Consider the following 12760-nt stretch of genomic DNA (forward strand, 5'->3'; position numbering starts at 1 on the left):
GTCATGCTCTAACGACCTCCGCGTTGGGGAAAATGAAAATCATGCGCTCAAATGCTATTCTCCACTAGTCATGTTATTTGTGTGATCAAATAAGTTAAGGTTGCTGCATTGCCCAGCTCTCCTGTCCAATAAGAGCAACCTTCTTTCAGTTAGGTCCAACTCTGTTTATTTTCCTTCAGTTCTCATGCTACAATGACCGTCTTGCCTCGGTGGCAGCCAGACTTCCCCAGTTGTGATATGAAGATGAATATGTTGGTTTCTAGATTTCTTCCAGCTGTGATATGAAGATGCACATGTTGTCGTTACGAAGTCGATATACATCGTACGCACTAAAACAGATAATAATGTTCAAACTTTTTACAATCATTGATTGTGTAACAATAACTCAGTGCTACTCCCTCTGTCCCATAGTATAAGAGTGTTAGTGTCAAAAACGCTCTTATATTATGGGACAGAGGGAGTACTTAATATTTTTCTTGCGGTATCGGAAATTGAATCAATTATTGTGCGCCAGGAATTCCAACCATTGGTCGCAGAACTAGATGGGAACTGAGAACTATGGCGATGTGAATGTTGTCCAAGTGAACCGATGCACCGGCATCGTCCGACTAGGTTAATTTTCTAAGGATCATGATTGATGCTAAGGGACCTTACACCAAGGTCTCATGGATCACGTCATGTTAGATCTTCATAGGCATGTCCCTTAGTAGGTAACCCAGTCACTAACCATGGCGCACCTCTAATTACCTTTCCATTAGCCATGGGAAAGTACGCATTCGACTAAGCCAAGCTAACTTTATATAGAAAAAAGTCGTGTTATACAAATAATAAATTTTAAAATGAGGACATTCAAAACCGGAGCCAATGAGGCCATGACCCATGGTTCTGGAATCCACTTTCTTGTTTCGCTCATGCTATCATGCTCTAACGAACTCCATGTTGGAGAAAATGAAAATCATGTGCGCAAATACTATTTTCCACTTGTCATGTCATTTGTGTGATCAGATAAGTTAGGGTTGCTGCATCGCCTAGCTCTCCTGCCCAGTAAGAGCATGTGCTCCTCAAATTCAAAACAGCTCTCCCGCTAGATGTCCTCAATTTTAAAATGCACATCTGCATCGCTGTCATCCGGGAGCATATGCTCCCAGAGCCAAAACGGTCCTCACGTTGTCGTGCTCTAACGACCTCCATATTGAAAAATGAAAATTATGCGCGCAAATGCTATTCTCCACTAGTCATGTCATTTGTGTGATCAAATAAGTTAAGGTTGCTGTATTGCCGAGCTCTCTTGTTGAATAAGAGCAAGCATCTTTCAGTTAGGCCCAACTCTGTTTATCTTCCTTCAGTTCTCATGCTACAATGATCGTCTTGCCTCGGGGGCAGCCAGACTTCGCCCTGTTGTGGTATGAAGATGAATATGTTGGTTTCCAGACTTCTTCCAGCTGTGATATGAAGATGCACATGTTGTCGTTACGAAGTCGATATACATCGTATTCACTAAAACAAATCATAATGCCCAAACTTTTTACAATCATTGATTGTGTGACAACAACTCACTGCAATCTACTCCTTTTGTCCTATAATATAAGAGCGTTAGTGTCAAAACGCTCTTATACTATGGGACACGAGTACTTAATATTTTTCCTGTGGTATCGGAACTTGAATCTATTATTGTGCGCTAGGAATTCCAACCATTGTTCGCAGAACTAGATGAGAGCTGAGAACCGTGTCAATGTGAATGTCATCCGAGTGAACCGATGCACCAGCGTCATCCGACTTGGTTTCTTTTCTAAGGATCATGATCGATGCTAAGGCACCTTACACCAAGGTCTCATGGATCACGTCATGTTAGATCTTCATAGGTCTGTCCCTTAGTAGTCACTAACAATGGAGAACCTCTAATCAGTGTTCCATCAGCCATGGGAAAGTAGTCATTCGACTAAGTCAAGCTTACTTTGTATAGAAAGAAGTCGTGATATACACACGATAAATTTTAAAATGAGGACATCCAAAACCGGAGCCGAGGAGGCCATGACCCACGGTTCTGGAATCCACTTTCTTGTTTCGCTCATGCTATCATGCTCTAACGTACACGTTGGAGGAAATGAGAATCATGCGCGCAAATACTATTCTCCACGTGTCATGTTATTTATGTGATCAAATAAGTTAAGGTTGTTGCATCGCCCGGCTCTCCTGCTGAGTAGAGCGAGCATCTTTCAGTTAGGCCCAACTCTGTTCATCTTCCTCCAGTTCTCATGCTACAATGATCACTTCGCCTTGGTGGTTGTCAGTCTTCCTCCAGTTGTGATATGAAGATGAATATGTTGGTTTTCCAGACTTCTTCCAGCTGTGATATGAAGATGCACATGTTGTCGTTATAAAGTCGATATACATCATTTTCATTGAAACAGATCAGAACGTCCAAACTTTTACAATCATTGATCGTGTAACAACTAGGTGAAATCTACTTGATTTTTTTTCTGCGGTATCAGAAGTTTGAATCTATTATTACTACTTCCTCCGTCCGGAAATACTTGTCATAGAAATGGTTTAGCATTTCTTGGACAAGTATTTCCGAACGGAGGGAGTATTAGATTGTGCCAGGAATTTCACCCATTGTTCGCAGAACTAGATGGGAGCTGAGAACCATGGTTTACAGAGGCAAGAAAGGGATATGGGCAATAGATAAGCTCATCTTATTTACACGGTTCTTTTCACTATATATGTGCCTGGATGGCACAGAAAAGGACTGACTTGGAACAAAACCCCAACTCTACTGCAAGTATTCCCTCCGTTCGAAAAAGCTTGTCCCTCAACTATCTAACACCAAGTTAGTGCTAGATACATTTATTTGAGAGACAAGCTTGGGACAAGTTTTTTCGGACGGATGGAGTACCCAACAACTGTAACATTTCTACACTCATGAAGGGCATGTGCATCACATATTTTGTGAAGGAAAAGGTAGGACGCTCTCTACCTTAGATGTACATCCCATTTAAAAGATTGGGTTGCACCATATCTTACTCTTGATAACTGGGGCCATCCCATGGTTATCTTTTTACAGTAGGCAAGTCCTACCACTCAACGAAACAGCTTAACCGCTGGGACTCGGTCATTTGTGCACACTCTAATTCTCTATTGTCAGTACGTGTCAATCGAAGTGCATGTTTTGATCTCCTGCTGAAGCAAAGCCCTGTGTGTGCTCGCTTTCAAATGTGGCAAGTCGAGAATCTGATAGAACGGAGAACATCTGTGTTTCCACGAAGAGCTGTAAAACATATTGACTGTTGTAAGAATACGTGGGAACAACAGTGACAAGTGACAATATACTCCCTTCGTCCCGAAATAAGTGTCTCAACTTTGTACTAACTTTAGTACAAAGTTATACTACGCTTGAGACACTTATTTTGGGACGGAGAGACTATATATGAAGGAAATCACTCCTGTATGTAAAACTAAATTGAAAAGCACCTTCATGAACGGTCGATCCTTCGAGGGGAAAGAATCAAGAAAACTGTCCTTCAGAAGCAAGGAAACCTGGGTCAGCAGAAGACCAACATCATTTAGTGCATTTTACAATGTGTTTCCAAAAGGCAAAACGTCCAAGTGGCACCATGGTGTAGAGTGCAGATAGAAGTGTATACAGTTCTAACCCTGTCATTATCTGACTGTACATTGGTGATGGTATGATAGCGCAATTCAGAACAAAGTGACTCCAAGTATGTTCTCAGAACATTTAAGAACTGCCAAGATGCCTTAGCCTGCAATATCAGGCAAACAAGTACCATCTTTATCTTAAGAACTAACTAACATGGAGTTTACACAAATTTGCTGTACATGAACAGGATCTGAAGGAGATAAAACTTTCTTCTCAATGAAGAAATAATGGCTTCCAAAGAGGATGGAGCCGCATTCCACATAGTAAACAAAAATTAATACCTGAACTTCGTTGCATTTATACATAGGATGTTTCTTCGCCAAAGCATTCTCACATGAAAGTTTAGCATGAATTGGACTGAGATCAGAAACAAGGTCCTTGTAACGTGGAAGTTGAGGCAATAAATTTGCCTTGACCTGCATTATTAATAAATAAAAACTAACATTAAGTACGGATGAATCTTTTCTGCCATTACAGCACCAAATATGCTCGCACTGCAGTGCACAAGTCTCTAAAACGTCTTATACTCCCTCCGTGACATATTAGTTGTCACTCAAACAGATGTATCTAGCACTAAGATACATCTAGATACATCCGCTTCTGCGACAACTAATATGGGACGGAGGGAGTATTTGTTTAGAGGGAGTACGCTTCATACAAGTAAAATACTACAAATCAGACATGATCAGATCAGGAGATACGTGGTCATTACACAGATGTGGAATAATTAGACTGGATAGTTTATTTCCATAGAGAGAGAGAGAGAGAGAGAGTTTAACATCAGGAAAGAACATGTCACACTTGCCTGATCTTTCTGTACATTGATTCTGACAAGACTGGACGCTTTCATCTTGATATCAGGGGGTTTATGTTGGATACCAGCCTGTAGAGAGAGAGCATAAAATCCCTGAAAGGTTGGCTAATATGCAGAAATTGGCAGAAACTGGCAAATGCAGTCACTGGTAGTTCTTTGAAATAGCAGCAACCCAATAAATGAGTTTCAAATAATAGTCAAACTTACAATGAAAGGGACGGGAGCATCAATGAAATCAATCAATTTTCCTGGTAGAACCTGCAAAGCAATTGTTTGTACTTCAGGACAGAATAATGTTGGGAGACATGTATGAACTAAAGATCTATCACTCTTTTAGTTGAACATAATCTCAACAAGTATGGTTAATTAACAGACTCTTTTACTGCATATAAAACATATAAATATGGTTGGGTAACATGCGCAAATACATAAAACAATCCAGCATATTTTACTGAATTTAGTGAACATGTGAACCGACTATTTTTTTTCTTTTGAAACGGAGGCAAAAGATTTGCCTCATCCATTAATTAAGCAGAAGAGAGTTGCCCGGTTAATTAACAGAAAACCGGGCGAAAACCAGCACAAATTGCTGGGCGGCACACCCAGGATACCCTAAACACACATCTGCGAAGAGTGCCTCGCCGAAGTAGCACATTGGCATCATCGTCATCACTTCACCCCAAGTAGGCGACGTCGTCATCCCTTCTTCCTAGGCAAGCGACTCCAACTTTGCCGCAGATGACCATCGACCCAGCCCATACCATAGAGGTTGTGCATAGCAACATGAAGATCACACGGATCTGGGGTTTTCCCCGAAGCTGCAAAGGTTGAGGGTGAGAGTACCTCGGCGATGCCAAATGGAAACAGCGCTAGAAAGTGTCGCCATCGCCGGCTCCGGACACGGCCGGAGACAAGCTTTCATGCAGGTCAACCTCTCGAGACCCGCACAGCACACATCAGCAAGCCATCCATCGAGCCGCAGCAGTCAAATCTGGCCGGATGTGACCACCTACTCGCCAGGCCAATGCACTGGACACCTCCACTGGCGCTTAGCAGAGCCCACAAGCCACAGAAGCTTGCCCATGACCTCTGCCCTCGCTGGCGCTTGCAGACAGCGCGCCGACGCCAGAAACCGGCCAAAACCACGCTGGCCATGAGCAACACCACATCCAGGCCCGCCCGCTTGGCGACAACCAGCCCCACACCAGGGCTGGCCCGCGCGACTCACATCACTTGCGCCTGTAGAATCCACTGCCGCACACACAGCCGCGACCTTCTCTGGTCCATGGCGGACCACACCTCCAGATCCACATCCAGTCACCCGAATGACGGACAGCAAGGCCACCAGCCACACCACTGAAGCACACGCCAACACCGCCGTGCACAAGCGCCTCGACCACCTCCGCTGCAGCTCCGGTCGCACGGCAGATCCAGCCTACACGCATGCCGCCAGCCCTGCCATGCAGCCTCAAGTGCAACCCGGACGCCCCACGACCACCACTGCACGCCGTGGAAGGGGGTGAGCACCACCACCAACTCGACCAGGGAGCGCCGCCCCGGCCGCCGCACGCAGACAAGCGCCATGAATACTGCCCCAGCAGCACCAGCGGGCTGCCGCCGCAACCTTCCAGCCCCCAGGGACCTTCGGCGCTGGGCCTGCCGCCAACGCCAGTGGCAGTGGCGGCGCTAGGGTTCGCTCCGACGTCACCCTAGGGGGCGACGCGGGAGCGCTTCCTCTCTCTATCTTGAACCATTAACAAATCATTGTTTCACAAAATATCAGCGGCACTTTGTGTCATAGTGAAATGTAACAAAGAGGCAGACCTGCTGAGCAACTTTACAAATTACAGACCTTGTTCGCGACAATTGTCTATTTAAGTTACCGGTTTATTTGCCAAAAAGGAATTACTCCCTCCGATCCATAATAAGTGTCGCAGTTTTGAACTAAGGTTGAACTAACTTCAGTTCAAAGCTGAGACACTTATTTTGGATCGGAGGGAAGTGCCAGTTTATATTTTTCAAAAAATGTCCATCTACAACTTGATTGAATAACTTAAATAAAAGGGTGGTGGATCATTTTCAAGAAAAAATAGTACTGATGGCAGCCAATAGTTTCGGCAGTTTCTAGCTAACACGGTCCTTATGACATATTGGCATATAATAAGATGCAAAAGAATAGACAAAACTGAGCAAAATGCAAAACAAAGCAGATGAAAGCCTATGCTCACACAGTCCCCCCCCCCCCCCCCCAAAAAAAATACTATATACTAATATGGTATTACTAAAATCAAAACAGGATAGAAACTTCAACAACTACAGGATACAATATTACTTACAGGAAGCAGTAAACTTTGCCACTGGAATGGCCTTATCATTGGTATAATTGATAAAACAATTGCTGACAGTACGCCCTGCAGTTAAGCATCCGAGAGAGCTGCTAGAATCAGCAGGATCAAGTATAGCATAAAACCAGAACACATTGTCACAAAGCTCAGGTACTTGAAAGACCATACCAGATTTGGGCATACTACCACAATTTGCTTCTCCAGCAGAACTCCAGTGAATAATGCTAGCATCTGCAGGAGAAAAGAAACAACTTTACACACACAAAGCCAACCATGATGGCAGCCAATCACTTATATAATGTCTAGGGAGTTATTGTAGGCCTCAAAAAGGAAAAGAAAAAGGGAAAGAAGTAAGTCTCGCTGCAATCTTCTAAACAAATTTCCCTGATACATGATCAATAGTACTCCCTCTGCCCTATAATATAAGATGTTGTTACAACCGATATACTCACATGCCGATTGTAATAACATCTTATATTATGGGACGGAGGGAGTAATACAAACTAATGGAACTCCTTAACTGAACCAAAAAAAAGAGTAATGCAACATACACTTTCCAGGGATAAAGCACGACAAACTGTAGCCATAGTCCATATTGATAATGCAAGAGCTTCTTCTGCAGCGACCAAACAGGCATTCACAATGACCTAAATAAAAATTATGATTAGTGAAGGGACGATGTGCTACAGATAGTGCCGTAAAAAGTCAATTATCTACCACATTTGTTTCTGCCGAATTCAAATCATTGTCCAAATTTGTGTCTCCTAACCCCAATGATGATAATCCAGGCCGGGAGTATTTAACAGGCTGGAGATGTTCAAGGGGTTGGAAGACAACTTCTCCTCCGCGAGGTGGCAGAGGAAGAGCATGGTAACCACAAACAATTTGTAGAGGTTCATTATTGTGTGCCTAAAATAAGAATGATCAGTAAGGACAAGAACCATCAGATGGAATTCTTCCAACTTGATATTATAGACAAACCTTAGCCCATCCCAGAACTTTGCCATCATCAACACCACTTTCATTCTTCACATTTACCTCATCGTCTTCTTCATCTGACCCAGCACCTTTGACTGAACTGTCACAAACCATCAGGATGCTCAATTAATAAGGTAAATGGTGTGATAATAATACTAGACGTGTCATAGTTCACAATGATCTATGCATTCCAACATCATCATTAATAATATCCTAAACAGATTACTCATAACTTCAGAATTCAGATAAATCCTAGCAGATCTGATTGACGCCATAATTGTACTTCACAATTGCAGGAATTATTTTTCAAATTATCAGGGTTACCTGTGTATTGACTCCATACTCTGTGTGCGTTCTAATCTTGTAGAGATAGGAGAATGCATGGAAAGAAGATCTGGGGAAGTATGTCCATTCTCATAAGTACTACTTGCTCTTCCAAAGCTGTCGCAGCGGGATTCCGAGTTCTGTGATATACAATCTTCGTATTGTTGGAAACTATGTCTTCCTTCCTTCTCAGGTTCTTTTGCATAACTAGAATCTGAAGTCTCACTAGCCGACATACTTTCAGGAGAATTAGGTTCCCAACTCCTGAACAAATATGAAGGGACATCTCTTTCTGATGTAAGTCCTGGTGAAGAAACAAGACCTGATATACTGTTGACAGGTACAGCATAGTCTGTCCAGTCATTGTACGGAAGACCACTTGGAGATTCAAAATCCCCATCTGATTGATCTTCTAACTGTTCTCTCAAGGAACGGGGGACTGGCCCTGCCAGAGCAATTTCACTGGCAAACTGTGTTATCCTTTCAAGCCTCTCCTGTGAAATTATGCTGTTCATATAATTGACAGCCAACACACCGATCATATCTTAGTACTGAATTGGGGAGATACAAAACTAGGGGCGTTATGCATGGTTGTTAGCTCAGACAAATAGAAGTATATATGCTGGACAAACCTGTTTAACATCTCATAATGTAGCTCAAAAAAAGGTACTCTTGTAAGTAAACAGTAACAACGTGGTGCAGAAACCAAGAAACGGCTTGGCTTGTAGGAAGTCTGATTTAGGGGTGAGACTGCTCCTAGTATACCAGGGGCTCTTTGAACAATTTCCTGGACGTGAAGGCAAACACCATATAGTGGTGCATTGTCCGATACCTGGTGTCATCAACAACAATTAATAAGAAAAGAGTAATCGAGATACCTGAATACAATCATCCAGGAATATCAAAATTGAAAATGAATAAACAAACAAACCTTTAGGAAGAAGATAAAGGACAAATCATCTCGGCACAGATGTTCCTATGTAAAAGATGTCATACAAGTTAGCAAGTTCTATTCAAAAGAAAGCCTCCATTAAGTATGAAAACTGGAAAGCTCAAGTTGGAACGTCATGTGCAAGGGACCATCACAGATAAAGTTGAAAAGTATAAACAAACACTGGTCTACACTTTAAACAAGAGTATCATGTTCTCAACGAAAATAAGGTTAGCAGATTATTCATTTACCCTAAACAGGATTCCTATATACCGCAGGTGGCCGGTAAAACAAAAAACTGCTAATATAAGGAGGTTTCCAAATCCTGCTACAACTAATTTTCACCTGCCCAAATATCACTTCATTTAGATCACTCATGGAAGGAGTCCTCTCGACTAAGCGAGCCTGAAATATTGAATTAAACAAGAATCAAGAAAATTGCAGCATAAAATATATAAAAGGATTAAAATGAACAGAAAAGGTTAAGAACTTTCTTAAAGAAGCCAATAGGAGCAGTACAATTTCAGCAAGAACATTATTTATCTAACCTTTACACCTTCAGGAAAACAGAATGAGGGTAAATCAGCCTCTCTAATATCCTCTTTCTTTCCAGGTGGATATTTGAAAAGAATCTGCAAGTAAAAAAAGGAAAAAGTAGATCAGAGATGATTTATCAGAACAGGCAAGTGAGTCTAGAATCGCTCCTGGAGAAATCAGGATTAAAGTTTGCTGTCTGTCCCAGTGTACAATAGGATATTGAAGTTTCCAGAGCTTAGCTATCAAGGCTTTACAAGATGGAAACTAGTATTACTGCCAAAGAACAAGGCTTACAAGATGATGACACGGATACTGAAAGTACATGTGAACCTTCATATGAACTTGAAATAAAATTTGTGATAAGGAGAAATTCAGGTTGTCACTTTGGGATTATGTTCAAATGATCTAAAATTTTATCCAGATCACGATTCTCACTCCTATGAAAAGAATTAGCTACAAGTATGCAGAGTCACACAAGCACAGCAGTTCAGCACTCAATTGAGAACACGCAGTTGTTAATCCTCTCAACCTACCCAAAAAGAATAGCCACCGACCATTGATCCAAAGTGCAATTTACTCTAAACAAAATACCCACAAGCTGCATCCATTAAAGAAAAGGTAGTACATTCAAGTTTCTATAAAGAAAGATTATTGCATGCTTTTTGGTATTACCATGCTGCAGACAGATAGGGATGCTCTATAAGCCTTTTCATGCTACAGGAAACATATACTAACATGAATACAGAAAAAGAACCTGTTATGGTAAATAACTTTGCATGCATTATCAATGAATACAGTTATAATTGATTACTACCCGAACCTTGGAGATAATTAATATGTATCCTTTGTTGCGCTGTGAGTAAATAAACTTATGGATGGGCGAACAGTGGTCCTTGAAAATATGCAAAACATGACACAATCCTACCTAACCAATAGGACCAAAAACCAAACATGACACAATTTCCCCTAAAATAGAAGAACTCATAGTCAACAAAGCACCCTACCTGTGGTTCCATGGTTGGTATTGGTCCATGGTACTGAATTTTATTAAGATCAACAACCTCTGAACATGCTACGTTAGACTCCCAAGCTTTCCTTTTTGCAAAAGCATCCTCAATTACTGCAACATTTGCATAAGAATGGAGTCCAACTACGAAAAAATGTTCAAAGAGCGAAGATGGTTCCTTAAATTGATTCTGATCCTGCAAGAGAGATTAAAAAATAGCTTTAAGAAGGGGAAGTTCATGCTAAGTACAGATAAAAACTGCAAGAGAAACTAAAGGAATAAGTGCATGTAACCAAGTCTCAAAGCCCTCTCTATAAACTTAAAAGTGCAGGAGAAATTCCACACACTACCAGGAAAGCACTCTTGTAGTTGGACATATGCTCTCAAGAAAACATACTTGGACATATTTAGCAATTATATCCAAGCAGTGAGAGATAACTTCACTTTAGCTGTTCTTCAATCACACACTCAAATACCTCAAAGATAGTCTGTTCATGGTATGCCAAATGTCCTAAGAGAATGAAAAACATTATCACGCATAAACTGCTTTGCTAAGAGTGTGCAAAATTTCTCCAATGCGGCCCCAAAAAATAAAGTTAATTAAGTATAGTAATATGATCGTCTGCTTACCAATCTGACTAGTGACTGTTGCTGAACCGTATATAACAAACAGTGAAAATAGGAAAGGGAGGTGTTAGAACCTGATATGTCAGCTGCTATTTTACATCTTCTTACGGTGTGAACCTGCACATTCTAAGTATGCTAGGACTCTCAAGCTATTTGCATGGATTTACAACTTCAGCTATCATTTATCTATGCAGATCACCCGGCTAGACAAAAGTTGCATCCAAATGCACAAGTATGATGAGCAGGATTGAACAAAACAGCAGTCAGTATACCCGCACCTTGGCGTGGACTTGATACCACTGCCGCTTCTGGTTCGCCATAGCCTCAATGTTGACCGAAGTGCGCAGCAACTGCTCCCTGGGGCTCCTCTCGGCGCCTACTCCACCTCCGACAGGCCCCCACTTCCACGCGCGCTGCATCTGCTGCCGGAACCGCTGGAAGCTGCTGGTCCGCACGTGGCGCGGGTGCGGCCTGATCTGCGGCGCAGGCGACGACGACGGCCGGGGCGAAGGCGGTGCCGACGAGGACCTGGACCTCGAGTCCTCCATCCCTGGCGAGCCTGCTGCCCCCGACGGGGCCACCCAATTCCCCTCTTCCTCCTCCGCGCCCCTCGCGCGCTGCCCCGACGGCGAGGCGCTGCCTTCTCGCGATTCGGAAACCGAAGGCGACCACCCCGCGCCGTCAATCCCCGGAGGCCCCGACGCTCCCGACGCCGGAGGTGACTCGTACGCTTCCTCCTCCTCGTCCGCGGCCCCCGCCTCGTCGCGCTGCGGTATCGACACCGACATTGACGGCGGTGCGGCCTCGCCCTCGCCCCATGTCACCGGGTGCGCGGAGGCGGTCGGCGACACGTCCACCGCATCCTCGAACAGCTCCGCCTCCCGCACCTCCTCCTCCGCCAGCCTGAGCGGCTCCGGCTCCGGCTCCGGCGTCGGCGCGGCGGGGCCGCCGGGGAGCGCCATACGCGCCGCGCGATCGGAGCACGGGCTACGCCTCGCGCGCAATTGAATGCCAGGGATCAAACCAAACGGAAGGGGGAGGGGAGGAGGACGAGATCGTAGAGAGAATTAATAATAAATGGTAAAAACAGAAACGAAAATGGAAAAGAAAATAGCCCGATGGAAAGAGAGCCGGGAACGGGAACGGGAACGGGGGTCACGTGGACGGAGGGGGAGGTGGGCGAGCGAGGTGGCCCACCTGGCAGGTGTGCTCTTTGTAAGGCTTGTGTCGCTGACATGTGGGTTCACAATACGACCGCATCACGTGAGATTTTGCACATACTGTATACACCAACGAAGCCAAAAGGCACGAACCTTTTCCGGTGTGAGCTTCGTTCGAGCTTTTTCTTTATTTTTATTTTATTTCGAAATAGCTCAACGTGAGAGCAAGTTGTGTGTATGTTTCCATTTCCATTTCAAAAAAAAAACATGGGCCTTCACCTCCATCTCGACAAAAAAAGGAGAAAAAACCTCACATTCATCTTTAAAAAACTTCCTCACTCAGCCAACCAGCAAGTGACACGTGGCAAATTGTATGCTTG

General features: G+C 43.5%; 1 protein-coding gene across 2 annotated transcripts; it reads right to left on the reverse strand.

Annotated features, from left to right (window-relative positions):
* Positions 1-2675: 2675 nt before the first annotated feature.
* Positions 2676-12347, reverse strand: LOC125552925 (DENN (AEX-3) domain-containing protein). Of its 2 annotated transcripts, XM_048716651.2 has the most exons (18): positions 11499-12345; positions 10592-10789; positions 9599-9682; positions 9396-9455; positions 9051-9095; positions 8752-8951; positions 8120-8626; positions 7799-7895; positions 7535-7726; positions 7369-7464; positions 6986-7048; positions 6809-6883; positions 4680-4730; positions 4464-4541; positions 3940-4074; positions 3654-3761; positions 3472-3537; positions 2676-3268 (listed from the first exon to the last, which is right to left on the reverse strand). In XM_048716651.2, the coding sequence occupies exons 1-18, from the start codon at positions 12180-12182 to the stop codon at positions 3152-3154; spliced, it is 2856 nt and encodes a 951-aa protein (XP_048572608.2). In that variant the 5' UTR covers positions 12183-12345; the 3' UTR covers positions 2676-3151. The 2 variants fall into 2 exon arrangements, 1 of the variants encoding a protein (XP_048572608.2); XR_007303852.2 differs by lacking the exons at positions 2676-3268; positions 3472-3537; positions 3654-3761 and having other exon boundaries at positions 4007-4074; positions 6809-6906; positions 11499-12347.
* Between the last annotated feature and the right edge of the window lie 413 nt (positions 12348-12760).

This window comes from Triticum urartu, chromosome 4A (genome assembly GCF_056163025.1).
Source record: "Triticum urartu cultivar PI428250 chromosome 4A, HENAU_Tu73, whole genome shotgun sequence".
Classification (NCBI taxonomy): domain Eukaryota; kingdom Viridiplantae; phylum Streptophyta; class Magnoliopsida; order Poales; family Poaceae; genus Triticum; species Triticum urartu.

Excerpts from the sequence above, each read along its gene's own strand:
- LOC125552925 (XM_048716651.2), bottom strand. The coding sequence starts at position 12,182 with ATGGCGCTCCCCGGCGGCCCCGCCGCGCCGACGCCGGAGCCGGAGCCG. Across the intron at positions 8,627-8,751 it reads CATTATGAGATGTTAAACAG|CATAATTTCACAGGAGAGGC; the intron begins GTTTGTCCAGCA and ends TTATATGAACAG. Across the intron at positions 4,731-6,808 it reads GGCAAAGTTTACTGCTTCCT|GTTCTACCAGGAAAATTGAT; the intron begins GTAAGTAATATT and ends ATTGCTTTGCAG.